This window comes from Trachemys scripta, chromosome 7 (genome assembly GCF_013100865.1).
Source record: "Trachemys scripta elegans isolate TJP31775 chromosome 7, CAS_Tse_1.0, whole genome shotgun sequence".
Taxonomy (NCBI): domain Eukaryota; kingdom Metazoa; phylum Chordata; order Testudines; family Emydidae; genus Trachemys; species Trachemys scripta.
In genome coordinates this window covers 26839024-26864912 of record NC_048304.1, presented here as the reverse complement: position 1 = coordinate 26864912, position 25889 = coordinate 26839024, and the positions used below count along the sequence as shown (strand labels likewise).

Here is a 25889-nt window from a genome sequence, read left to right as displayed (position 1 = left end):
GCCTGCAGGCCTAGAGCTGTAGAAGAGCTGCTGAAAAAGCACTTAAGAGTTAATGTTGTAGGTTAATGCTGCAATCAACAATCAGGTCCTGTGAATTCACATGCCTAAGGAACAGTGGTAATAGGGTGCAATTTCAGCATAACCCCAACTTCCCAAGATTAGCCATATCCAGCTGTTCTCTACACTATAAGGTAAAATTTATATAAGGAAGGAATGTGGCCAATGTCTGGTGCCTGCTTCACCACTTGGAAAGAAGTTATACCTTTTAACTCTAACAGGCACACAATATATTTGAGATGACTTTATTTCTTGATTTTTCTTGTGTACAAGTGTGATTGGTTCATTCAATTGACATTTCAGACCAAGCCCATTGGTACTACAACTAAAAAAATATGAACTAGAGTTTTAATGAAATGACTTCTCCAGGAAGATACTGCAGGTGCTGAACGATGCCACTGATTAGATAGAAACTGCATCCTGAGATTTTCCTTCACTTGCCATGGGATGCTCCCAAAGCAGTGATAAGGAGCAGAGCTATCTCAGTAACACTGATGAATAAACAATTAGCAAATCAACAACTTCAAGCTCAGCTGGAAAAAAAATATAGAATTGTGTCTTGGGTCATAACACTATGGGAAACCTTATGAGAATTGAGAAATAAATTTAATTAGAATGAACAAATCAGAGTATGCAATTAGAACACATTAAGTTTTTATTAGGAGAAAGTCAACACATCTGATAATGCATTAGCCTGGCTATTAAAAAGAAAAAAAAATCTGAGAACTGAAACGTCTTCAGGGATCGATGTCCATACTACCAAAGAAACTCAGTCTGAATTTTTTGAGCCTTTATCAAAAACATACCAGTCTGAACAAAAATAGTATGTCTCACAAATAAAGTCTCTTACTTTGATTTTATCTATCTTGTCCACTCAAGAAACTTAAAATAAAAAAAATCATATACATGGAGGTAGGATTGACAATCAAAACACTGACTTTAGGTAAAGTGGTAGGTGTGGATGGATTCTGTATCAAATCCTGTGAAAACTTTTCAGAAAAACGGACGCCTGTGTTGCCTTAGGTATATAATCATATTTTGATTTACAACTCTCCCTACTTGATGAATCATTGTAATCCCAAAGGAGGGAAGGCCAGCTGATGATTGTGAAAACTACAGACCAATCTCCATCTTTAATGCAGATGTAAAAATCCTGGCTCAGATAATTGAAACCTAACTGGATATGGTCATGAATGAACTGATTCACAGAAATCAGATCAGATTTGTGAATAGCCATCATGGTTTGGACAATATGAGAAAGTTGTTGAATTTACTTCAATCTGTCTGGTTGAAACCTCAACAACATTTAATAACACTGGTCTACAATTTTTGAGAAGTCATCTGCTTCAGAGATAAAATGTGCTATTTATTATGTATTGTGATGTGCTGAATTCAAATATGACAATTAAAACAACTGATTGGCTACTGTTTCTAAGATATTTAAGTTTTTACATTTTATGTCTATGTATATTGTGTAGATAGTAGAGTTTTAATCATAAATTGTAAACCTAGGTCTTTTCATGTGTTTATGGTTGCTTTACATGATAATATTTCACCTGTCCTGTTTATGTAACACTTTAAAAATCAGCAAAAGGGTTATATAAATAAAATTGATTATGAAACAAAAGGCAAAAAACTATTATGTACATAGTTTAGTCCTATTCAGTTTCTACTCGGCGCTTCTTGGCTTGTCTCTTGTATTCATTAAATGGAGCATCTCTTGTCACTGTCCAGCAATAGTCTGCAAGCATTGATGGGCTCCATTTGCCCTGATAGCGTTTCTCCATTGTTGCAATGTCCTGGTGAAATCGCTCGCCGTGCTCGTCGCTCACTGCTCCGCAGTTCGGTGGGAAAAAATCTAGATGAGAGTGCAAAAAATGTATCTTTAGTGACATGTTGCAACCAAGGCTTTTGTATGCCTTGAGGAGGTTTTCCACCAACAACCTGTAGTTGTCTGCCTTGTTGTTTCTGAGAAAATTTATTGCCACTAACTGGAAGGCTTTCCATGCCGTCTTTTCCTTGTCACGCAGTGCATGGTCAAATGCATCATCTCGAAGAAGTTCACGAATCTGAGGACCAACAAAGACACCTTCCTTTATCTTAGCTTCACTTAACCTTGGAAATTTTCCACAGAGGTACTTGAAAGCTGCTTGTGTTTTGACAATGGCCTTGACAAAGTTCTTGATGTGTAAGGGTGGTAACAAAATCTTCCTTGATTCAACAAGTGGTGGATGCTGAACACTTTTCCTCCCAGGCTCCAATGACTGTCGGAGTGGCCAATCTTTCTTGATGTAGCGGGAATCTCTTGCACGACTATCCCATTTGCAGAGAAAACAGCAGTACTTTGTGTATCCAGTCTGCAGACCAAGCAAGAGAGCAACAACCTTCAAATCTCCACAGAGCTGCCACTGATGTTGGTCATAGTTTATGCACCTCAAAAGTTGTTTCATGTTGTCATAGGTTTCCTTCATATGGACTGCATGACCAACTGGAATTGATGGCAAAACATTGCCATTATGCAGTAAAACAGCTTTAAGACTCGTCTTCGATGAATCAATGAATAGTCTCCACTCATCTGGATCGTGAACAATGTTGAGGGCTGCCATCACACCATCAATGTTGTTGCAGGCTACAAGATCACCTTCCATGAAGAAGAATGGGACAAGATCCTTTTGACGGTCACGGAACATGGAAACCCTAACATCACCTGCCAGGAGATTCCACTGCTGTAGTCTGGAGCCCAACAGCTCTGCCTTACTCTTGGGTAGTTCCAAATCCCTGTTAAGGTCATTCAGTTCACCTTGTGTTATGAGGTGTGGTTCAGAGGAGGAGGATGGGAGAAAATGTGGGTCCTGTGACATTGATGGTTCAGGACCAGAAGTTTCATCCTCTTCCTCTTCCTCGTCTGACTCAAGTGAGAATGATTCTGGTGCATCAGGAACCGGCAGTCCTTCTCCGTGGGATACTGGGCGTATAGCTGATGGAATGTTTGGATAATGCACAGTCCACTTTTTCTTCTTTGACACACCTTTCCCAACTGGAGGTACCATGCAGAAGTAACAATTGCTCGTATGATCTGTTGGCTCTCTCCAAATCATTGGCACTGCAAAAGGCATAGATTTCCTTTTCCTGTTCAACCACTGGTGAAGATTTGTTGCACAAGTGTTGCAGCATATGTGTGGGGCCCACCTCTTGTCCTGATCTCCAATTTTGCAGCCAAAATAAAGGTGATAGGCTTTCTTAACCATAGTGGTTATACTGCGCTTTTGTGATGCAAAAGTCACTTCACCACAAACATAGCAGAAGTTATCTGCACTGTTCACACAAGTACGAGGCATCTCTGCTCCTTTGGCTAAACAGAAATGTGTCCCTTTGCAAAATCAAACACTGACAAATAAGAGAGCACAACACTGTATGATTTCTAGAGCTGATATAGGGCAATTTGTTCAGCAGAGTGATGTAAGCTTCGTTGTGATTGCATCATCCATGACTTCTAGGAATAACATGATGCAATTCATATCATGTATGACGCAATACTAGCTTCAGATTGCATCATTCATTGTTTTGCCTAAAAAGCAAGTACTGTCCAAACCCAGTCATAGATTTATTCATAGAGCCAGTCAAAGATGTATTTTAGTCATTTCTGGTTTAAATTGAGATCCCTTCCCTTTATAACTCACTTATCGTCCGCCATTCCCAAGTCAAGGGTCGTATATACTGACCCAATAGCATATCTTGAAAACTAGAGCCAATCAGCAGTTTTAAGCTTTCGTTCTCATTTTCGTTCTCAGTGACCCAGAATTAGTAAAGTTTGACTACATTTATTTCAGAAGCATTTTGGCTGTAGAGCAGTGTAATCTCTCTCAGTCATGAGAAGGTCTTTCAGGAAATAAAGTGGGACTTTAATTAGGATGCAGTGGATTATGACCACTTACCATGGATTCATATCTTCGACATTCCAACTCAGAAGAGGAACAAAACCTGGATGCCTCCTAAACATGGATGCCTTTACATTCAGCCTCCTTCTGGGACTGCTGACATGTTGAATCAGGTTAGTTCTCTACTCAGATCATTAAAATTGGAGAAGTGGAACACAAAGTTGCTTTATATGCAGAATATAGCCTGCTATTCTTTTCCAAACCAGCCCAGTGTGTTCCATATGTACTATGGGTAATTATGGCACATGGAAAAATATCTACATAACAAATCAATATGCCAAAATAATTAACAATGGGTTTTGGAGCAGACCCTCAGAAAATAGAGAAAACAATTGCCATATGCCCTTTGTCCGTAGTTACAGACATCTTTAGATACCAAGAGATTCAGCTGTCTTCCACTAGTATTTCTGTTTCATGTAAATTATCTCCCTTTTCTTCAGAAAAAGAACTGCCGCCTCATGCACTAGAAAGATCTTGTTATTAGCTTGCTGAAGAGAATTAATGTGATCAAGATTGTTATTCTTCCCAATATTATCTGTCTTACAACTATTCTCCATATTCGCCTATCAAACAATTTCACAGTTTCCTTGAGAAGCTTGATATTTTTGTTACCTACTTTTATTTGGGAAGATTGGAACCCTCTGGTAAAATGGTCTATCCTGTTGGCCTTAAAGAGATGGAAGAATTAGCACTCCCTAATTTTAAAGTGTGTTACTAGGCTTCCCTACTACATTTAAAAAAAAAATACTGTCATAGTCCACCAAGCCAGGATCATTGGAGCCAAATGGAGAGCAATCTTCTAAATGTGCAGCATTTATAATGTGAACCACTGAATATCATCCCCCTTAACCCAGATCAGTTTATTTGACCATCGTTTTGCAGGTATGGCCTTTAGAGTCTGGAAAAGAATGAGAGGGGAAAAAGCCACTATCTTGGAATCCATCTCACCTTTCAACTCCTATAGATGATATATTCAGGGAAATAAAGACTATAAGCCCATTTGATTATTGGACTCATCAGTCTGGGCTTATGGAAGTTGCTTCATGTTTTTCAAACTACTGTTTATTGAAAACATGATAAAAATACATTTTTGCACCCCGTATCATCTGAGGACAACTTACAAACATTGCCTAATCATTTACAGAAATGCAGGTCAAGCATCGAATTGGAATATATTTCCAGGTAAAATGCAATAAATATCAGTTAGGCAGTTATTCTTCTGAGAGGTCACCTTTGTCACTCATGGCTATACCCTAAAATTATCTCCTTGGGGGCAGGGGGGGATTTTTATTTATTTATATCTGATACTTAAATTATCAAAGTTCAGCCTACCTTTAGATCTTGCCAGTTACTTATAGGTGTTAATTATGCTATTGCCCATAAGTGAAAAAAGTGCCCACAAGTGGGGAGGGGGGAACCTAACTCCTACAGTTTCTGATTGAGTCCAGTGACTGAGAAATGTGGTGGTGCTTGAAAAACATTTCACAGTTAAATAGTACAGAACTGTTTTAAAGATACTAGACCATATTCTCCATTGCCTTGTTTTTTGTGAAGATATTTACACTTTGAAGAGTGGTGTAGTGAATGAAGGTATATGATTTGCTGTAGTTTTACACTACCCTTACACAATCTTTGGTTACTGTGAAGCCTGACCCTTCTTCTTTGTTAAAGATGCTGAAGTCAGTTATTTACACCAAAATCAAACCTAGTTTATGTTATTAGATTTAAAATTGTGGGTTGTGGCCAATTTAGTACAGTATCGTAGCCAATGAGGTTAATCCGAGGCGCGATTATTGCTAATTGAAAACTTTCCCTTTGTGACTTTTAATATGTAAGTTTACAACTTTGCCACTTATGGAAATTGGACCATAAATAGGTTATAATAGGATATACTTAATTTATTTACTGATGGGAATAAGTATTTCTAGTTTCATATTGGAAGAAATGTAAGTCTTGTGGAGTGTTTTTTGTTTTAGTGGTTTATAAGTTAAACAATGCTAATATGATTTAAAAGGCAATGAGAGCAACTAGCAAAGAAAAAGCATACAGAATATCCTGTTGGATATTGTTCTGTGAAGGGAAAACTCCAGTGAGCTCTTTAATGCACAGGGTTCATGTCTGTGATAGTCATTATTCATTGATTCCAAGGTCAGAAGAGATCACTGTAATCGTCTAGTCTGATCTCCTATGAAACACATGCCATAGAACTTCCCCCAAAATAATTCCTAAACTATATTGTTTAGAAAAACATCCAATTTTGATTTAAAAATGGCCAGTGACAGAGAATGCACCACAATCTTTGGTAAATTGTTCCTATAGTTAATTACTCCCACTGTTAAAAAATTATGTCTTACGTACCCCAGGGAAGTTGTGCAGTGACAGTTTTTCTATTCAGCTGGACTCTCCTATTAAACAACAACCTCGGACAAAGCAAGAACAGTTAAATTTTCTCCATACTGTTTTTCTTTTCTCTCAGGTATTTGTTTACCTTATCTTTTATAAAATTCAGTCCTGCGACACTGTGGTCCTACTGCATCATGGACATATAAATGAATATATACTATTCAATAGGATCCTTAAAGTCTGACCTCTTACAAAAAAGGAACTTGTTGAAAAATGTTTTACAATTTATTTCCTTTGTATTCGCCATGTTTTCAATACTTTTTAAAATGATTTAGAAGATGCACCATTTCTCTTTGGAATTTTTCTTTTTATCATACTTTGATTTTTTTTTCTTTTTCTCTTTCATGTAGTTCTGATGGATTTTGGCTTTAACGTGATTGTTTTGTGCACTAGCACAATCAGTGATGCTCACTGAATATAAGAAATAGAAGGCAAACCCCCATAAGTCTGGGCAGGTGTTAGGCAGCTTTGAAAACTCTTAATTACTGGTTATCTGTAGCTGCAGAGCCAGCAAAGGGAACACAAACCAGTGTTTTGTATTGGCTTCAACTAATCAGGGGCTATTGGTTTTTTTACAGTTTTTCTCTTGTCACAAAGTATTGGAAAAATGTTTACAATCTCCGGGGCATTTCTTAATAATTTTAAAGCAAATACAAATTTTGGCCTACAATATTTTATTGTTAATTTGTTGGCTGTAAAGGAAGTGGTGTAATCTAAACATCAACAGATGTATGCAAAGAGAAGGAATAATAATATTAATCTTTCATGCCCAAGCTAGATAAAGGTAATACATTAAAAAAAAGCCAATCCTTGGTGCATTACAAAGACTGTTAATATGAAAACCAAGAGTAAAGTAGATGATTTCCCAAACTATTTCACAGTTAGATAGTAGGCTAATGTGTCTGCTGGCATTGCCAACATTAAAGTATTTTGTAAGGTTTTAAATAATAGGGTTGCTGTCAGGATTAAACTAAGAAATGTTTTGTTTATTTTTTTAAAAAGTTAACTATTACTAGTAAGGTCTTTATCACAAGAGTAGTTTTTTTCCACAGGAATAGTCAGTGGAAATATTCCTGTGATGAAAATTACTTGTACATGTGGTTGCATGGCAGGACCTTGAGATAATTAACTCTAAAAGAATCTTAAAAATCTAATTATCTTTTCATCACACATGCTCTTAGTTCAATCTCTGCTGATCTTGCATCATCAAAGTCAATGGGAGCATAACTACTCCCTCTGCACTTCACTCAGCATTGACAATGAAAATAGATTAGTCAATTTCACCTTTTTACAGTCTTTGGTCAATCAAGTATATCAACTTCACAGTCAAAATGAGGTATGAGTTTTCATGCAATAATGATATAATGTTTGAGTTGCAAATATTGTAAAGGAATAGTCAAATCAAAATTTTAAAGAACTCTTTGAAACTTTTAAAAAAGTACATGAAAATATTATTAGGGGATTTTAATGCCTTTCACCTGTAACACTTACATGTTTTGCCTAAACTCATGTATTGCTTTTAAATATTCAAGGCTTCTGCTATTTACTGTGGTTAACTGTCTATGTGAAAGTATTTCCATTATTCTGGGAAATGTAAAACTAAAATTCACCACTATCTGTTGTAATGCAGAAAGACTAGGTTGGTGAGATAATATCTTTTATTGGACTAACTTTTGTTGGTATAGGAGGCAAGTTTTGAGCTTCACAGAGCTTTTCCTTAGATCTGGAGAAAATAACCAGAGTGTCTGAACTAAATACAAGGTGGGATAGATTGTTAAGCATAAGGCAGGGGTTCTCAAACTGGGGGTTGGCACCCCTCAGGGGGTCGCAAGGTTATTACATGGGGGGTCACGAGCTGTCAGCCTCCACCTCAAACCCTGCTTTGCCTCCTGCATTTATAATGATGTTAAATATATTTAAAGTGTTTTTAATTTAGAAGGGGGGGTTGCACTCAGAGACTTGCTATGTGAAAGGGATCACTAGTACAAAAATTTGAGAACCACTGGCATAAGGGTTTCACACATACTGTGGGAGACCACTTACAATGAAGTGGGCAATTAAGGTTTAGCAGGCAGTAGGGTGTATTGCAAATTGTCGTAATGAACATGAAATCAGTGTCTGTTAAATCCATGGTTTTTTTATTGTCCAGTAGAGTTATGAATTTAAGTTCCCAGCCTTGTCTTTTGAAGGAGTTATGCAAATTTCCTTTGAGAATGAGAAATGAGCAGAAAACAGTCATCTGATAATGGCTAGGCAGGTGATGAGTTGCGATTGCTGCTCCTGATTGGCTAAAACTTTGCCCTTCCTATTATGTTTGAAGTTTTTTTTTTACTTCACTACTCAACCCAGTCTTATTGTTTGTCTCATATATCTGTTATGTCTTGTATTTTAGACTGTAAGCTCCTTGAAGCAGGGACTTTCATTTACTATATGCTTATACAGAACCCAGCACAATAGGGCTCTGTTTTGGTTGGGTTTGTAAGCAGCATAGATGTTCAATATGACTAATAATACAAATTAAGCTTGAGAATAAGTAGACAAAACATGTTATGGCTTCAAAGGCATTTTGTTTTCCTGCACTTCATGAATTGCTCTGTATTGTAAACTTTATTTTATAAATTCAGTACTTCAGGAATTTGAAAGAAAATATTAAAAACAGAGTACCACATTGTGCTCTCCTGTGGAAATACCCACTCGGGTCCCAGGAAACTTCATGAGGTGAACCTTTCAGAGTTTGTTCCAATCACTATTACCTCTATTGAGTCTTCTTCATAGGCAGCCAATGGCAACATGACTTGTGAGGCAGCTACACTGCCAAGCAAGAGACAGGAAGGCTTTTCATTTAGCACTGAGGGTATGTGCTGCAATTAAACACCTGCAGCTGGGCCATGTCAGCTGACTCGGGTTCACGGGGCTGTTTAATTGCAGTCTAGACTTTCAGGCTCGGGCTGGATCCTGGGCTTTGAGACCCTACAAGAAGGGAGGGTCCCAGAGCCTGGCCTCCACCCCAAGCCTGAACCTCTGCACCATAATTAGAAAGCCTCGTAGCCCGAACCCTGTGCGCCTGAGTCAGCTGACATGGGCCAGCTGCAGGTGTTTAATTGCAGTGTAAACGTACACAGAGAGGCTAGTCTTCCTTACAGAAGTTACAGGGTGTTGGGAGCAGCCTTCCCTGGCTTCCACAGATTTGGACTCCAAGTTCTTTCTCCAAAGAGCATCATTAACACTTGCACAAAAAATCTGCAGGGTCCAGAGGAAAGCATGCTGCAGAATGAAGATGCTGCCTACTCCTCCTCTTCTGCCCTTCAGAATCCCAACCCAATGGAGTTGGTGGGGGGCGGGGCAGAGGGGCTTCTAAGAGGTGTCTTTTGTTAATGTATTAATTTGCCTGAAAGGTATAAGGCATGGCAAATTTTGAAGCTGTATTGCGATTATTTTTATATGTTGAATGTAGTGAGAGAACAATATTAATAAGTCCTTCAAAAATTATTTTTCAGTGTTGTATGAAAAAATGCTGACACTGAAAACAAATAGAAATAGAGGCTGCTTTTAAGATAGGGTCTGGGAGAAAACAATTTAAGGTAGATGCAAGTAGAATAGAAACTGCTACAATATGCTTTTGAGAGTCAGGAAAAGATCATGTAGTTTATTGAAACACTGCTTTTTTGGCAGTGTGTGAGCAAACCACAGGAATCAGAAGTACCCAATGGGTTTTACACAGAGACATGCAGTTGTTAGAGTCTGCAATAATAGGTCAGATCAGTGGACTAGTACTGTTACCGTTAGGAAAAGTATTGTTTCCTATGGCTTTCCAGAAAGAATAATGTCAGGCAAAGAGACTTAGTTTATTGGAAAGGAATTTGTAATAATTATTAAACTGAATAATGTGAATTGTTCACACAGAGTATTTTGTAACAGCCAAGTTTCAAACCAGCATCAGAATGAAGATTTATCTGGATGTCACAAAGGCTGATTTTTCAAGGAAAAGGCCCTGGTCCTGAACTTAGTGACTCTGGCTGAAAAGTACCAAAGTACCAGCCCAGCAAAGTCTAATGGAAAATAACCCTCATTTGATGACTCTGATATATTCTTAATCTAAATTTTGACTTCTAATCCTTCAAAGGATAAACAAAGCAAACAGATATTCCTCAATTTACAGGAAGGCTGTAACAGGGAATTGATAAACCACCCTGAGCATCTGAATTACATATATAGGGCCTGACTCTGCAAACCTTAACTCATGAAAATAATCCCAGTGAAGTAAATAGGACTGCTTGTATGAGTAATGGTTTACAAGCTCTAGTCCACAATTTTATATGGTGATTGCTACTAGAAAATTCCTCATCTCTTTTCCATGTAAATGTAACTCTCTAAATAAATGTCTCATATGGCAAAAGCTTGACCAAACAGGCAAAACCCATATATGGTAGAAAGGATAGGATCATTTAAGAGTTAATTCCAGTTCTAAAATCAGTTAATCAAAAACCTCTTTAAATACTGTAAAGAAAATGATTGAATTGTATCTATTTCATTTAAAGAAGCAAACTGGATCTGACACAGTTGAACTTTCTAGGTGCTTGGAATCCAGATCTAAGGTTTTTTGTTTGTTTGTTTTAAGCCCATTTCTGCTGAACATTAGTTAGTTAGTGAGCATAATGCTGATTTTTCTTATTTAGTTTTCATCTAATCCAGAAGTCAGGATTTCTGAAATGATGTTGCTGTTGGTGACTAGTCAACATTCTCCAGTGATATGATGTCATTCCTCCAAATACTGTTTTGGAGGGAAGTATGTACAAGGCAGATGACTATGAAAATATCCAAGATATTTGTATCAATGTCCAATGATTCAGACAAACCTTAGAGCTCCGAAGGTCTCTGTTTTAGGGTACGACTCTCTGTTTAGTGCATCTATCATTGTAGTTGGATTAGTCTGAGCCACTGGTAGAAATGATGCTCTTTATCAGTATGTTAGTTACCAAGAAAGAATAGCATAGAAAGAGTAGTTGCAAAGCAAAAGCAGCACCATAAACAGAAATTTAAATGTTCATGTTTCAACATCCTCCTTTTGTCTGTAAAAAGAGACACTTTGTGAAAAAAGAAGCATTTCCACCCATGAGTCAAATGGTTAATCAAATGAGAGAATAATAAGTAGATTTCTGTTCAGAAAGGCCCAAAGCAGTTCTAACTTGCATTCTGGCAGTTTAAGCAGGACTTAATTACGGGAATTAATTTACAAGTAATCAAACATCTGTAATACCTATAGCAAGTTGTGCATAGCATACTATATAAGCTGTTACTCAAATACAAACACTTTCTTAAAGAAGTACACATACATCCTCTAATTTGATCATCTTTTGCATTGTGTTAAAGATTTCATACCTGTATCTATTACTCTTTTCTTAGGTTGGTGGTGTTTTTTGTTTTGAATTAATTTATAAAAATAGAGATCTGGTGGTTGCCTTTATAATACGAGGTGTGGAGTAGGAGTCACGTGACAGTTCTCTTTAGTGCCAGCAGGTGCACTGGAGGCAGAGGATACAGGTGAGAAATGAGCAGCAGGCAAAATTCCGGATGGGAACTCTTTTGTCATCTCTTATAATTCTGGAGCACTGGTAGGGGTCTATTAGCTCAGTATAGATTCTGAAGTCCTTTTGTGCTTTGGTCTTTGTTCACCTACATGTTTCTGTGCTCACCTGATATCTATAAAAGCAGCAATTCCTACTGGAAGTAGAAATGTTTCTAAGAAGGTGGATTCAGCACAGGGTTGGATTTACTATCAGTGATGAGAATTTCTGTTTAGAGTTTGAAAAAGATAAAAGGAAAGGATTGAAAAGGAAGTTAGTGTAGAGTTTTGTACCTCTTTATGGTCTACGGTCCTGACTCCTGTGTACCACCAGCAGGGTGGTTTATTTTCTGGAGCTACAACAAAACGCAGTGGCTGATCTTTAATGAACAAGGTACATGATATGTAATGGAGTTTACAGACGGCTCCTCATACCGTATACATGAATTATTGCTCACTGCATATACGATGGACATATTTAGGGATAAATGATAATCAACGCACACACATTGTCTTCAGGTAATATGGCGATATTTTTTTCTGTTGGGATGAGGGTATTACTAATGGTACTCAGTTTATACACAACTTCCACAATGAAATAGTTAAATGTCCACAAAGAGAATTTCTACCTTAACTAGAACCCTTTACGTTTCATTTTAAACATGGCCTCAATTTACAAGGAAACAGCTTTGTGATATAGATACACACACAAATGCACCCAGTATATTTGTGTCTCTATACATGCATACATATAAAGACATACTATATAGTCATGTATAGATCCATACACTCACACATTTTTATAAGCACACAGTATGTTTATCATTTTACAGTAATTTTGTATTACTTATCTGTTTTTTATCATTACATATATCATGGATATTGAAATTCTCAGTTTAAGTGCGATGAGCCCATCTTATTTTGTATTCATCATACTAAGTGAACAATAAAGAGCAGGTTCAGTCCTTTATAAAACCAGAAAGATTGATTTAAAACTTCAACTTTCCTCATGATGAATTATATTTGTGTACAGGAAGATGGAACTTCACAATTCAAGTGTGATACCATATCTATTGGGAAAATGGTCCTTGTCCTAGCACTGTGGTATTTTAACAAGTTGCATGGTGCTTGTGATACCTAACAGAGAAGCTGTCAAATCATAATAAACCTTCTGTTAATGTAGCCCCATGTTTATAGAGAAAGTGGAATTAATTGGCATTGTAAATTTAATTTCTATAGTTGCTTCCCGTTGTTCTTTGTTTTCTTTTTGTTACTTTTCTGATTTTATTAATAAACTAGCTGTCACATTTCAACCTAATTCAACATATAATGATTGCTTGTTCTGTTTTGTTGTTTTCCAGCTCCCTCAGGCTCAAAAGGTAAACTACTTTCAATCAAATCTTAATCATTCAAAGAAATCACCAGCGCTTCATGTTTCCACAGTGTTGTGAATATGGTACAGTGGCAATCAGTGAAATGGTTCACCGTGTCAATGCTCCACTGAAATGGAGCAGCAAGTAACACAGCTGACATCAAAGCCGTGCATTGTGAGCAGCTGAACCACCTGCTGAGAGCTGCAATTCAAACACAATGTAACAGCTAATTGAACAAAATGGACAAGCAGTGGCCTGCTACTTGAGCACAACAGGGGAGCCATTTTGTCAGCGATTGGAAAATAATAGGCAAACATCAAATTGACATGATTAGCCCAAGTGAACCATCCATGGGCCCTTGCATTCTCTGCTGGAAGGGCAATGAAACCCATGGCCTTTCACTGGTCCCCATTGTATTGTCTATCAAAAAGCCTCTTGATACATCTAACATAATTTGTCCAAGCAGATTTCATACAGTGTGCTCTTGTTCTTGTACAGCTTCCGCACTGATATGGTATGATACCAGAGTCACCATTGCATGTCAAGATATCACGATGATTGTGACAAAAACATATCGCTTGATGCCTGTTGCATCATTCTTGTATAGTTCACAAATATAATCAAAACTTCAAGAAAGTACAATAATCACCAAATGTAGGATATTATTTTGTGGTTTAGGTGCAATATTATAAGATCAAAGAGTTTAACAGACTTACCTTGAATTGAAGTTCATAACACACTTTCAATATGAAAAGTTATTATAACTAATAATCGTGGGTGAAGATGTGAATTTAATTCTAAATGAGAGATACAGAACAAATGCTCTTTTTAATGAAAAGTCTGTTCGGAACGAATGGACATCCAGAAGCCTGCAAATCTGTAAAAGATTGCTTAATGTGTTTGAATTTATTTCTGTATGATACCATATAAATTTCAGATATCCTTATTCAGGGATTTCAAAAAATCACATTTCCAGCCACCACCCCCACCCCCGATAACATGCTGTCATGTGACAATGGGTTACATTCGCAGTGTGTTTTTATTCTCTCACAGTGATGGCAGAATGCACAGTGGGCACCAAGTGTGACATATGGTGAAAAATAGGAAATAGATAGTTTTGGAAAATTGATGGTTTAAAGAATACTTTGTTTTTAGCTTCCTGGATAAGTGGTAGGAATCAGACTGCCTAACTTCAGCTACAGTACAGCCTTTTTCTTTTCATCCATTTGTCTAAGAGTGTCTGTGAAATGTTTCTGTAACAATCTGAACACAGAAGAAAGAGGTTACAAGAGGCTGGTTCATAAATACATATCCCCTTCGATAGGGTTACCATATCTAATAAATAAAAAAAGAGGACCCTCCACGGGCCCTGGCCCTGCCCATTTCCCCACCTCTAGCCCCGCCCCAACTCCGCCCCTTCCCCACCCTAACTCCGCTCCCTCCCACTCCCAGCCACACGGAAAGGGCTGCCTGAGCGCTACTGGCTTCACGGTTTGCCGGGCAGCCCCCAGACTCTGCGCCCCCGGCCGGCGCTTCCCCAGCACAGCTGGAGCCCGGGAGGGGAAGCGCCCAGCTGGGGGCGCAGGGTCTGGAGGCTGCCCGGCAAACCATGAAGCCGGTAGCGCTCGGGCTCTGGGCAGCCCCTATGCCCCTGCGCCCCCAGCCGGGCACTTCCCCTCCCGCGGCCGGAGGCTCTGCTCCTCCCCTGACTCTTCGGCTCTGTTTAAGAGCCGGGCTGCCCGAGCGCTGCCAACTTCGGGCAGCCCCCGTGCCTCCGGACCCTGCGTCGCTGGAGCCCAGGAGGGGAAGTGCCCAGACGGCGGCTGGGGTCCGGAGACAAGGGGGCTGCCCGAAGCCCATAGCGCTTGGGCAGCTCGGCTCTTAAACAGAGCTGAAGAGTCAGGGGAGGAGCAGAGCCGCCATTTTCCCGGACATGTTCGGCTTTTTGGCAGTTCTCCCCGGACGGGGGTTTGACTGCCGAAAAGCCGGACATGTCCGGGAAAAAGAGGACGTATGGTAACCCTACCTTCGAGCTATTAAAAATGTTTGGCAGATTGTGTCATGTGATTTTGGGTCATGTGTCCTGATGTGCTACAATGTTGAAGAATCAAATAATATTCCACCAGAAATTACTGTTGTTCCAGGTCAGTAAAAACTACACCCAGCTTACATACAAGACCTCAAAAGCCATTTTTCAGTGTGTTACCCATAAAACAGATTATTGCAGAATTAAAGCCATATGCATCTAGACTGTGCCCTACTTTCAGGGAAAGGGGAAGGGGGAAGAGGACAGTTACAAATAATCCATGAGGGCTTTTGATATTTCACCTACCAGGTAAGAATATGGTATTTTTAAAATATAGGTTGGTTAACTTTAGAAAGATTATAGGCTTTACTGTGAGATATACTTGTTCCTCATTCTGTACTGGTTGTATAACTTGTGGCAGTCCTTGCCGGTTCCCTAATATGCTCACAATGAGGCTTTATATTTCTGATTTGTGTAGTAATATCATACCAGTCTTACCCCCACTATCATGGTTCTTTCCCCAGTTCCCAAATTCACCTGAGTCCAATCTCTCAGCTACTCTCTTGGACCTTTTGCTGCTCTCTAGCACTTTGCAGCACTCTGTACATAAAGGTTACTTTTTTGACTCAAAATGTATCTTTCATGCTGCTCCTCCCAAGCCTATCTCTTGCCGGTTCTTCCACTGGCTGAACCTCAGCAGATGTCTGGTATCATATCAGAATTCCGCTGGTATCCTCATTCTAATTTACCATGCTGCAAATGGAAGCCTAATGGGTCAGTTGAGGGATGCATCTGGATTTATGGTCATCCTAAAGCTGCAAGATTAGTTTTTATGACTCTGACCCGCAGCTTGCTACAGTTCTGTATCAAGCAATGCAAAGTTGCTTGTTGGCTAAAGTAAGTCATGATTTCAGATGTAAATAAGGCTTTGTGGGTAACTAATTCGGGTGCTTTTTTCCCATTACGTGCAAGACAAGAAAATGTTTAATATCCAGAATTCTTTTTAGCAAATCAAGTCATGGTGAGCACGTTCCATATCAGGGAAGCCCTTGCTGTTTGCAGGGTGAAGGGGAGCAGTACAGGACTGATGCACATCTTTATGAATGACTTAGTCCCTAGTGTACATGTTCTCCCATATGATGACTGAACTTGTACATGGTTTTTGTTGGAATCTGTGTATACTCTGTGAATATTTTCTCTATAAACATTTCAAACAGTCACCTCTCTCTAAACATGCTCACTTCAATCTTTTGATGATCTAAAATAAAAATGTACCATCCAAGTTTACCTTTAGCATTTTACACTCATTGTAAGTTTCTTGTCAACTTTATAAAATCTTTTGGGTCTTTTTGCGTATAACAACTTTTGGAGACAGTAAGTGTTTAGTCATTGTTCTATAGCCATTAACTACCCCGTTTGAAGCTTGTTATATTTTAGTTTGTCTGTGGGAATGAAATACAAATCAAAACCTAGTGTGTAAATTACTGTGCTATGCACTGTGAAACTAATTATTGTGAATTCAAAACTGGACTGGAGGTGACATGAAGTGGGTGCAGTTTAAATCATCTATTTACTGTACCGTGTGTCTTTACCAAGATTTTTGTGGTTTTCCCTAAAATGGGAATGGAAAATACTACAAATACAGTAATAAACTTAACTGTTGTAGGTAGTAAAGATTCTCTTTTTAATATTGGCCAACAAAAAAGGAGAAAGAGGTGTGGTTAGAATGATCCATCAGAGAACATTCCAAAGAATGCCAATAACAATAATTAAAAATAAATCTATAATGTAATCATTTTGCCAAATTTCAAATGTTTTCAGTTATGGATTTCAAAAAATTCTTGGGCCAAATGTTTGTATGGAGGGAAAATGGCATTTTTCTCAAATCCATAGTTAAAGTGAACCGCGGCTTCCAACCAGTTTTGAACAGCAGTTGAATCACTTGGGCTTCATAGACTAGCAAAAAGCTATTCCTCTTTAATAGCCCAACAGGGTGTTTTGTTTCCTGTTAGAAATAGCTTTACTTGCTTTCTTGAACAGAAACAGCAGGGTTCAAAATCTGTTGTCCTACTCTTGCTGTGATATTTTGTTCTACTTAACTTGTATGAAGAGGCAGAAGTGTATGAATTAGACACAAAAATGGAGGTAGCTAGTTATAAGAACACATAAAGGTTTTTTTAAAAATCATCTAGGGTTTTTTAATCTATTTTCACATAAAAGGAATTGTGTCTCCTTCAAATGTTTTTTTTTTTTTTTTAATGTCTGGTGATGTTTGTTTCCCAAAGTTCCTGACAGCTTTCTTTTTTCTTTTTGTGTTATCCTTTAACTTGTGTAAGTAGAGTTTTGCCCTCTTTTATCTTGGTGCTATCATGTTTCAGCAATTTTGGAGCATCATTTATCATTCCTCGCCTCATTTACCTTTTTATACTTTGAAGTGTTGAAGCTGTCACTGGGAATAGAAAATTGAAAATTTGCAACGATGCTATTTTCACTGAAATGAATGACTAGCAATTTTAGCATTTTTATTAAAATTATAAAAGTGAAATTGAATCAAATTAAATACAAAAGAATAATTCAGTAAATATTTACATTTGACCCTGGTTTATTGTTAATTTGATTTTCCCTTTTTCTTATTCTGCATGGGGGCTAATGGTTTTCACCTTTATAATCTCAGATATATATATAGGAGGCACCATAGTGGCTCTGTAGTAAGTCTACATTGAGATTTGTACTTAAAACAAGAATAAATTGTTGAATTTAGTCTTCAACTTTACCACACATTCTTCAGGGGGTGATTAATTTTCAATAATATTTTTGTGGTCAGTGATTTAGTAACTTTGACTGAGTAAAGATTTAAAAATTAGACATTTTTGACATTCTCTCCATAGCTCCTGTCACTAAAGAACTACGATCTCTCCAGACTTCACACACAGAGATTGCCCTAACATCCCAGGTCACAATTTAAATGTAAACACAAAAGAGCTATTATCCTTTTCCATAATAGTCTATATAATACAACAAAAAAGCCAGTGGCACCGTCACGTTTCACTAGCTACCTCTGTTCTCTGATGCTCCCAGCTTGTATCGGTGTCTCTGCGCAGCATGTACAAGCAAGATAATCAAGGAGGCAGGCTGAGCCATAAGAGGATATGGAAGTGGAGGAGATACGGGGCTGCAGATGGGGGGAAGGGTTAGGTGAAAGTAGGGCAGTTCCGGGGCTAGAGGTGGAGGGAAGCTGAGTGCTTCTACATCAAGGCATCAGCCTTTAAATGTCTCCTATAGGGTTGCTGCCAGGTACTGCTGAGGCAATAACACTTTGGGGAGCCCTTCCAGCATGGATAGTGATGAGATAGTTTACTGAGCTCCTATGACACCCCAGTTCCGCCTCACTCAAGGCCCTCCAGCACACCTCCATGATACCCCTAGTCATGTTCCCATGCTTCCCTCACATGGCTGCTCAGCCATAGGGGGTACATCAGAGCAGAGCTTCTCTTTCTCTAGGATCGATCCCCTAACTCAAGCTCCCCATCTTCCCACATATACAGGTCAAATTCCCATATGCTGCTCCCCACACTTCCCCACTCACTCCCATGCCCCATATAGCCCATATCCCCTGCAGAAGCCTGCTTCCTCCATAGTCCCTTTCCCACTATGCTATCCCTAGCCTTCCATTCCCGTTTTACTTTTGATATGTATCGCATTCATACCCAGTTTCACAGCCTTACCTCCAACTTCATACTTTTCCCTCTAGAAGTAAGATACTATAGACTTTTGGTATATACGTGTTTGTAGATAATTTCATTTAACCTTGTTGAAGTCAGAGTTCAAGTTGTGTGTTTCATTGTGATTGTGAGGATTTGAACTGAGACGTGGTTTCTTATATGTTGGGATTGAAAAGAAATGTTATTGTAGAGCACATGAGTTTAAGAGTGTGTTTTGGTGGTAATCCATGTGGGTCCACGTTGGTGTGAAGATGAATCTTGATTTCCTTAATTTTTAGTTGTTGTGTGGAAAACAACACAGCCATTTGCACAACTGTTAATTTAACCAAGTTTTAACTTTAATTTAACATATCAATGCATGCATATTGTTCATCTTCAATGTAAGGTTCTTCATTAGAAGGCTATGCCAACTGGTACAAAAATACTACAATAGACTTCTCGCACAATAAGAGTGCACTTCAATTGTAAGGAGGTATTCTTCTCAAACCCATTAAATCCTGTGCTCCTAGAAGTGGTCTTTTATAATAACAAGAGGCACGTTACCTGATAATGATCTTAAGCATCTCTTTAATGCTAGTAATTGTTGCAAGAAGTAGTTATTTTTGCCCTGTTATAAAAAGCTCTATAAAGTGGAAAATGAAAGCTGGATAGGAGTAGCATAGTATCAGTTAGCGTCTGAACTATATTATCTTTTGCTTTGGGCTTTATGGATGTATTCTGTAAGTCATTTGAACAGAGAACAGATATTTTGTTATTACAAGTCTAATAACTCATATACATGAGTGCAAGTAAAAAGTCCCTCAAAAATTAAAACTTTTGAGAAAAGTGGGTGGAAAATATTCTGAAAATACTGATGTAACTTATGGTTTTCTCAAAAACAAGCTATAAATTCTGAAAAATACTAAACAACGAGCAATACAGCTTTAAGACCTGATTTCCGTCCACCCCCTTCTGAGGTCTAATTATACTATATTTAAAAAAAAAAAAAAAAAAAACAGGATTACCCCTTCAAAGTTCCTTTTCATTTAAATTATTTGTATATTGTTTACTTCATATTCTTTTAATCATTAATAATAATTAGGAAATGTACATGTCTTGTGAAATAGAAAAATACCCCTTCAGAATAGCAGTTGAAATGAAACAGTACTGTGTATTCCTTTTGAAAATCAAAGGAACATATGAAAAAAATCTGGACTTTGTTATTGTCCTTAACTTAATTGTTCTCACATCCCAAAAGACAGGCACACACCCTCCCCCTCCATTTCTAATGGGCAGATTTATTAGAACTGTTACATATACAATATTATTCTCATTAATGTGTTATCAGCAACAGCTACAAACAGTGGTAGTTTTAGGTCAGAATTTGGGGCAAGACAGTGCATCCCTCCTTGGCTATACATACATAAGGAAAGTGCACTGCTTCAGGTGCAGGGATCATTCCTGAACTCCTACTATTGTATTAGAGACTGCTGATGGAAATGGGGCTACGGAAGCTGTGACATTTTGGACTCCATCCAGACCAGTAAAGGGTTCCATCATCAACTGCTCTATAACTTCAGGGGGCCCTTTGTGCTGCGTAGCTATGGTTCAATTCTGACATTAGCCTCCCCACAAGCATAAGGCCTCACCTTGGTTCTCACCAGCCTATTTACACTTCTCAGGGTGACACCAATAGCCCTTCCAAGTTCTTAATTACCAGACACTCAGACCATTCCTTTCTGGTTTTTCACCCCCAAAGATGTGAAACCAGTCCTCCAGTTATCAGCTCACTTGGGGCTTGACTACACTGGCGAGTTAGAGTGCATTAAAGCGCCCTAACAAAGAGCGCATTAGAGTGCCCTAACTCATGACCCGTCCACACTGGTAAGGCACTTAGAGCGCTCTGACTCCATGTCTAGAGCACTTCTGGTACTCCATCTTGGCGAGAAGCATAATGCTTGGTGCGCCTCGGGTGAAATGCCCGGGCATCACCGTGAACGAAGTGTGCTCTGATCGGCCTCCGGAAATGTCCCATAATCCCCTTAAGTCAAGTGGCCACTTTTGTCATTGTTTTGGAATCGCTGCAGGAATGTGGATATCAAAGCAAACCATTACTGTGGAATGCTGTGTGTGTGAGAGAGAGGTGGGGTGGGGGAGGTTTGCTGCTGTCTGAACTTACAAGACAGCATGCTGATATGATCTCAGCCCCCCCAAAACCCACTCTCTCTCCCCCCACATACACACAATACACTCCCTGTCACACTCCACCCCACTCCACTCCCATTTCAAAAGCATGTTGCAGCCACTTGCATGCTGGGATAGCTACCACAATGCATTGCTCTCTGTGGCCGCTGCAAATGTGGCCACACCAGTGCGCTTGCAGCTGTCAGTGTGGACAGACTGCAGCGCTTTCCCTACTGCGCTCTAGGAAGGCTGGTTTAACTCAAAGTACTCTACATTTGCAAGTGTAGCCATACTGTTGGTTTCACCCTACAAAGTGTAACTAGGCTGGTGAGACCTTATGCTTGTGGGCACGCTATTGCTATCAGGGAATAGAACCATAGCTGCACAGCACAAAGGCCCTCTGAAGTTACAGGGCAGGCAGTGACGGAACTTTTTCCTGGTCTGGGTGGACCTCAAAACATCACAGAGGCAAAGAAGAAAAAGAATGTGGCACTTAAAACTGTAAATCCAGTATATCTAAGTGTATTATTTCGCAGTAATAATACTTTTGCTATAGTTAGGTAGAACAGGTTCAGCGATTTATCTGAGAGAATAAGCCATGGAAATTCTCCTCTCTAAACTGTGTGTCTTGGTTCTAAGCATTCAATGACTCCTAAGCCAAGGAATGCATGTTTCATCCTTCCCCTTTTTAATTTTTGGGGCTTGTATTATTATTTGCTAAGTATACTATGATACACTACTTAATTAGGGCCACAGCTTCAAGGCCCTTGTATACCTTCCCCCCCAAAATGCCACCATAAATATCTAGATTAGAATAGCCTTCTAGAAGAAGCCAACTATCACTGGTTCTGCTTCCCCATAACCTTCAAGGAGATTATTTTTACGTAGAAGTGATAAAATAACTTAAAAAAAAAACAGGATCCACATAAAAAACAAAGATACATTTTTCTGCAGTGGCCTTTTTAAATTATTCTGCTTTCTAACCACCATCCAAACTAGCCTAGCTATTATGGGACCAAAATATGCCTGAGATAGTTGGTCTATTGTAAAACCACCACATCATTGTTTATGTGCTTTAGGATTAGGTATAGCAAACCAGTGTAAAATAAATAACAACCAATGCTAAACTTCACCCAGAACTATAAACGAACTGAACACAGGCCCTGAAGTGTATATTTTCTTACTATACCCCTGTAATTCTTAGTTTCAGTCAGAAACTGAAACATCATGAGTTAAGCTAGGAGTATGGTACAATATACCTGACCCGGCCAAAACCAAGAAATATTGGATGTCTTGTGAAATTTCCAGCGCCAGACATGAGAGAGTTTAAGATAAGCATCTGAATGTGTGGACAGAAGAGGTCCTCCCAGTCTTTGCGGTTTGCCCATCACTACTTAAAGCAGAATCTAGATCTATTCTCCCAATCAACTTTTTCCAGTATATGTGGACCACCTTTGTGTAGATATATGCACATTTCCCCTTTATTTAATTCTTACTGAATCAAAACCCCAACCAACTCTTCCTACACAGGATTTAAATGAAGGGTGATCCTTTTATCTTCTCAAGTATTATCAAATGACCACACACCAGAATGCCTCACAATTTCTAAGTGTAACAGAGTGGTGGGATTCTTCTCTTGACATGCTCTTTTAGCAAATGTTAGAACACTCCTTAAAGTTGCAGAAATTTGGCTGACTCATTGTGGCAGGTGTGACTTGTTCATTTTCCCTGTGATTTAAGTGAGATGGGAATGGTCTGCTGGGAGGAAAGAAATAATGGAGTAAAGGGAGATCCTGGATGGAAACCAGGCTTGAGGAAGAAACTGAGATTTGTTGTTGCTTTTGAGTTACTAATAAAGCTAAACCCCAGGAAGAATTTTGTTACTAACCCTGGGCCTGTGTGCTCTGTTGAGGTTGAAGTAGGAACTCAGCCCATTCACATGTAATACCAAAACAGGAAAACTGAAGAAGTCCCGGAATAGCTGGCAGAACAGCAGCAGCAGCAAACTCAGACTCCAGTCTTACCACATGGGTCAAAAAAGATGCTCACTCACAAATATAGGGCAAGTCCTCTTATTGTGCTGTTCACATAGAAAACTGGAATGCAGGGAAAAAAAACCTTGTTCCTGCGTACATTCCAACTCTTGAGAGAGATGTAGTGTGCCAGAGGTTAGGAGCTCCCAAACACCCAGCAGCTGTACTGTGGATGTGCTGCTAGAAGGGAGGATGGTATCCAGCCTAGTGGATTGCTGCATATTAATATGGGAGAGCTTAGTCAGAACCAAACCTCAGCTACTGAGGGCCAAACCCATTCAGGTCAGTTTGTCTATGAGCACTCAGACATATCCCTTGACTCATGTCTTCATGTGAAGGAGCAGCCAGGTCAACTCTGATAGGGTATGTGCTTTTTACCCTGCCTAGTAGGACAGAGAAGGTTCTTGAGGTCTTTGGCACAGCACATAGGCTGAATGTTTGTTATTTTTCATTTACCTATAAAATTGAACAGGAAAGGGTTTGATTTGGAGACTATCTTAGGACCTGTGCTCTGAGAACAGGGATGAGGCCAAATCTGTTCCCACACGTCTCTCTTCCTTTAAAATAAAATCCTATGGAATATTCGGAATACCTTCATTTTTCTGTCCGTTAATTTCTCTGTTAAGTAAGTGGGCATGAATAAATCGTAGGGAGTTTTCTAAATTATTACCGGAGACACCAATTAGGGTGCAGATGTTGCGATACGTAATCAAAATAAATATGCCACAGAGCTGTTTGATTTCTTTTAATACTGCCTGAAGCTCATGGTAGTGGATCAAAAGGAGACTACAAACTTTGAGTGATTCCCGGAAATACCGTCCAACATTTTTCTTCTTCTTACATTCCATGGTTACTGAACAAAACAGTCCCATGTTCCGGCATATAAAGCAGCTTCTCAAATAAAACTTCTTAATGCAGCTCTTAGCATAATAAAAAACAGTGTTTGCTGTTTTTTAAACATATTTTATAATACTAGTGGAGAAACTACTGGTTATTTCAGCAGTGAGGGGTGTTGTTTAGTTACACTATTGTGGTTTTTAGCATAAAGAATAGGATCCTAAATATTCATAGACTTAAAAAATATTACCTTACTTCTTGGTACTTTACTAGGAACCTTTCTCTCTGCATCCATTTGCTGTTCCTTCCCTTTAAAATTCCTCATGTCCTTCAGGAAAGGAATTTTTTTTTTTTTTAATTCAGGAACTCTTTGTTATTCTGTGGACTTCAGGCTGCAGGTGAGAAAATAACCTATAGGGAAAGAGGAGTTTTAAAGGGCAGAACTCCTTTTTAGAGCCATATTTCATATAAGCAGAGACTGATCCTGGACCATGTAAGATGCAGATGACCTACTGCACCTGTGTGGAGCTCTGCTGAAGTCATACTCCAAATGGGTGGAAGAGTCTGTCAACAAGCTACACATGGCAGGATACAGGGATCAGATGTATGTAAATATTTCTTGCCCTCTTTCAAAGAAATCATTTGATCTCTATGATACCTCAAGGAGGGCCAGAGCAGAGAATGTGTTCCTTTCATTATTTTTTTGTAAATTGTTAGTAGTATTCTTCCATTTGACCTGTCACTTCAGGAATGCAATGTCTACTTAGGGATCTCCTAAATCACAATGATCCAGTAATTATTGTCCACTTGGCTAACAATGAATTGAGTCCAGTATTGACTAAAGTCTCTGACAGTGCCTTAAAAATAACTCTTGAATTTACAGCTTTTGTATACATCAGTTTCTGTCTATTTTCTTCTCTTCAGAATCAAGTAGGTTAGAAATAGGGGTGGAGTTCACATCCATTTCTGGAGCCAGTGAATAAATTCTTTGGAAATGGAAGAAAATTATGAAAAGCTTATCAGCTCTACCTAGAACACAGCTCTATTTTAACTGCTGCATAGCTGCCCTCACTATCTGCTAGAACTGATCAAATATTATTCAGTGGATAGTTTGTCAACTAAATTTTGCCACTATTTGTTAAAACAAAAAAGTATGCCAGAATTTTCAAAAGGACCTATGGTAGTTAGGGGTCCAATCCCCAGTTAAGGTCGATGGGATTTGAGTACCAAATGTCCGAGGCCCCTTTGAAAGTTCCAGTTACCCTCTGGGAACAGCTGCAAAATTTGACATTTTTTTTTACATTATGGAACCAGCTTTACTGATTACATGAATGACTCTGAAATTTGATTTCTTGACCCCATTTCTCCTCATTTTACTAACCAGTTGTGGGGCTCTCAGCATCCTGCATCCTGCTGATTTGCCTAACCTTCTAACTGTTCAAAAGCATTTGAGTTATGCTTGTTTTGTCACTTAATTTTATAGCAAAAATATTGTACTCTAAAATGTTTTTGAAAACACGTCCAAGCACATACCTTTCTCTCAGCTCACATCTGTCTCCGTATCCTCAAGTGTTTGAGCTTGCCAGTGGAATTTGTGTTTTACTCATTGGCAACTGTTTCTTTTCTTATATATTTTTTTTATTTGAAGTATACCTAGTTGAAGGAAATCAAAATGTAGTAATTCATATGCTGCCAAATAATAAGAGACAGAACTTCAATGTCACTCTGAGCCTATGTATGTTAACTTGCATAGTGCCACAGGTAGAGAATAAGC

General features: G+C 38.8%; 1 protein-coding gene and 1 pseudogene across 8 annotated transcripts in view; both read left to right on the top strand.

Annotated features, from left to right (window-relative positions):
• CACNA2D3 (calcium voltage-gated channel auxiliary subunit alpha2delta 3) overlaps positions 1–25889 on the top strand; it is a 713664-nt gene that overhangs the window by 509754 nt on the left and 178021 nt on the right. For 7 of the 8 annotated variants that reach the window (XR_004646516.1, XM_034776515.1, XM_034776517.1 and 4 more), the window contains exon 14: positions 13323–13340. The exons of the other annotated variant lie outside the window; for it this stretch is intronic. Coding sequence is in view for 6 of the 7 variants with exons in the window: in XM_034776515.1 (XP_034632406.1) it covers positions 13323–13340 (18 nt within the window). In the remaining variant the exon portion in view is untranslated. The remainder of the gene's footprint in view (positions 1–13322; positions 13341–25889) is intronic. 8 annotated transcript variants of the gene reach the window in all.
• LOC117881123 lies at positions 5741–5868 on the top strand (annotated as a pseudogene).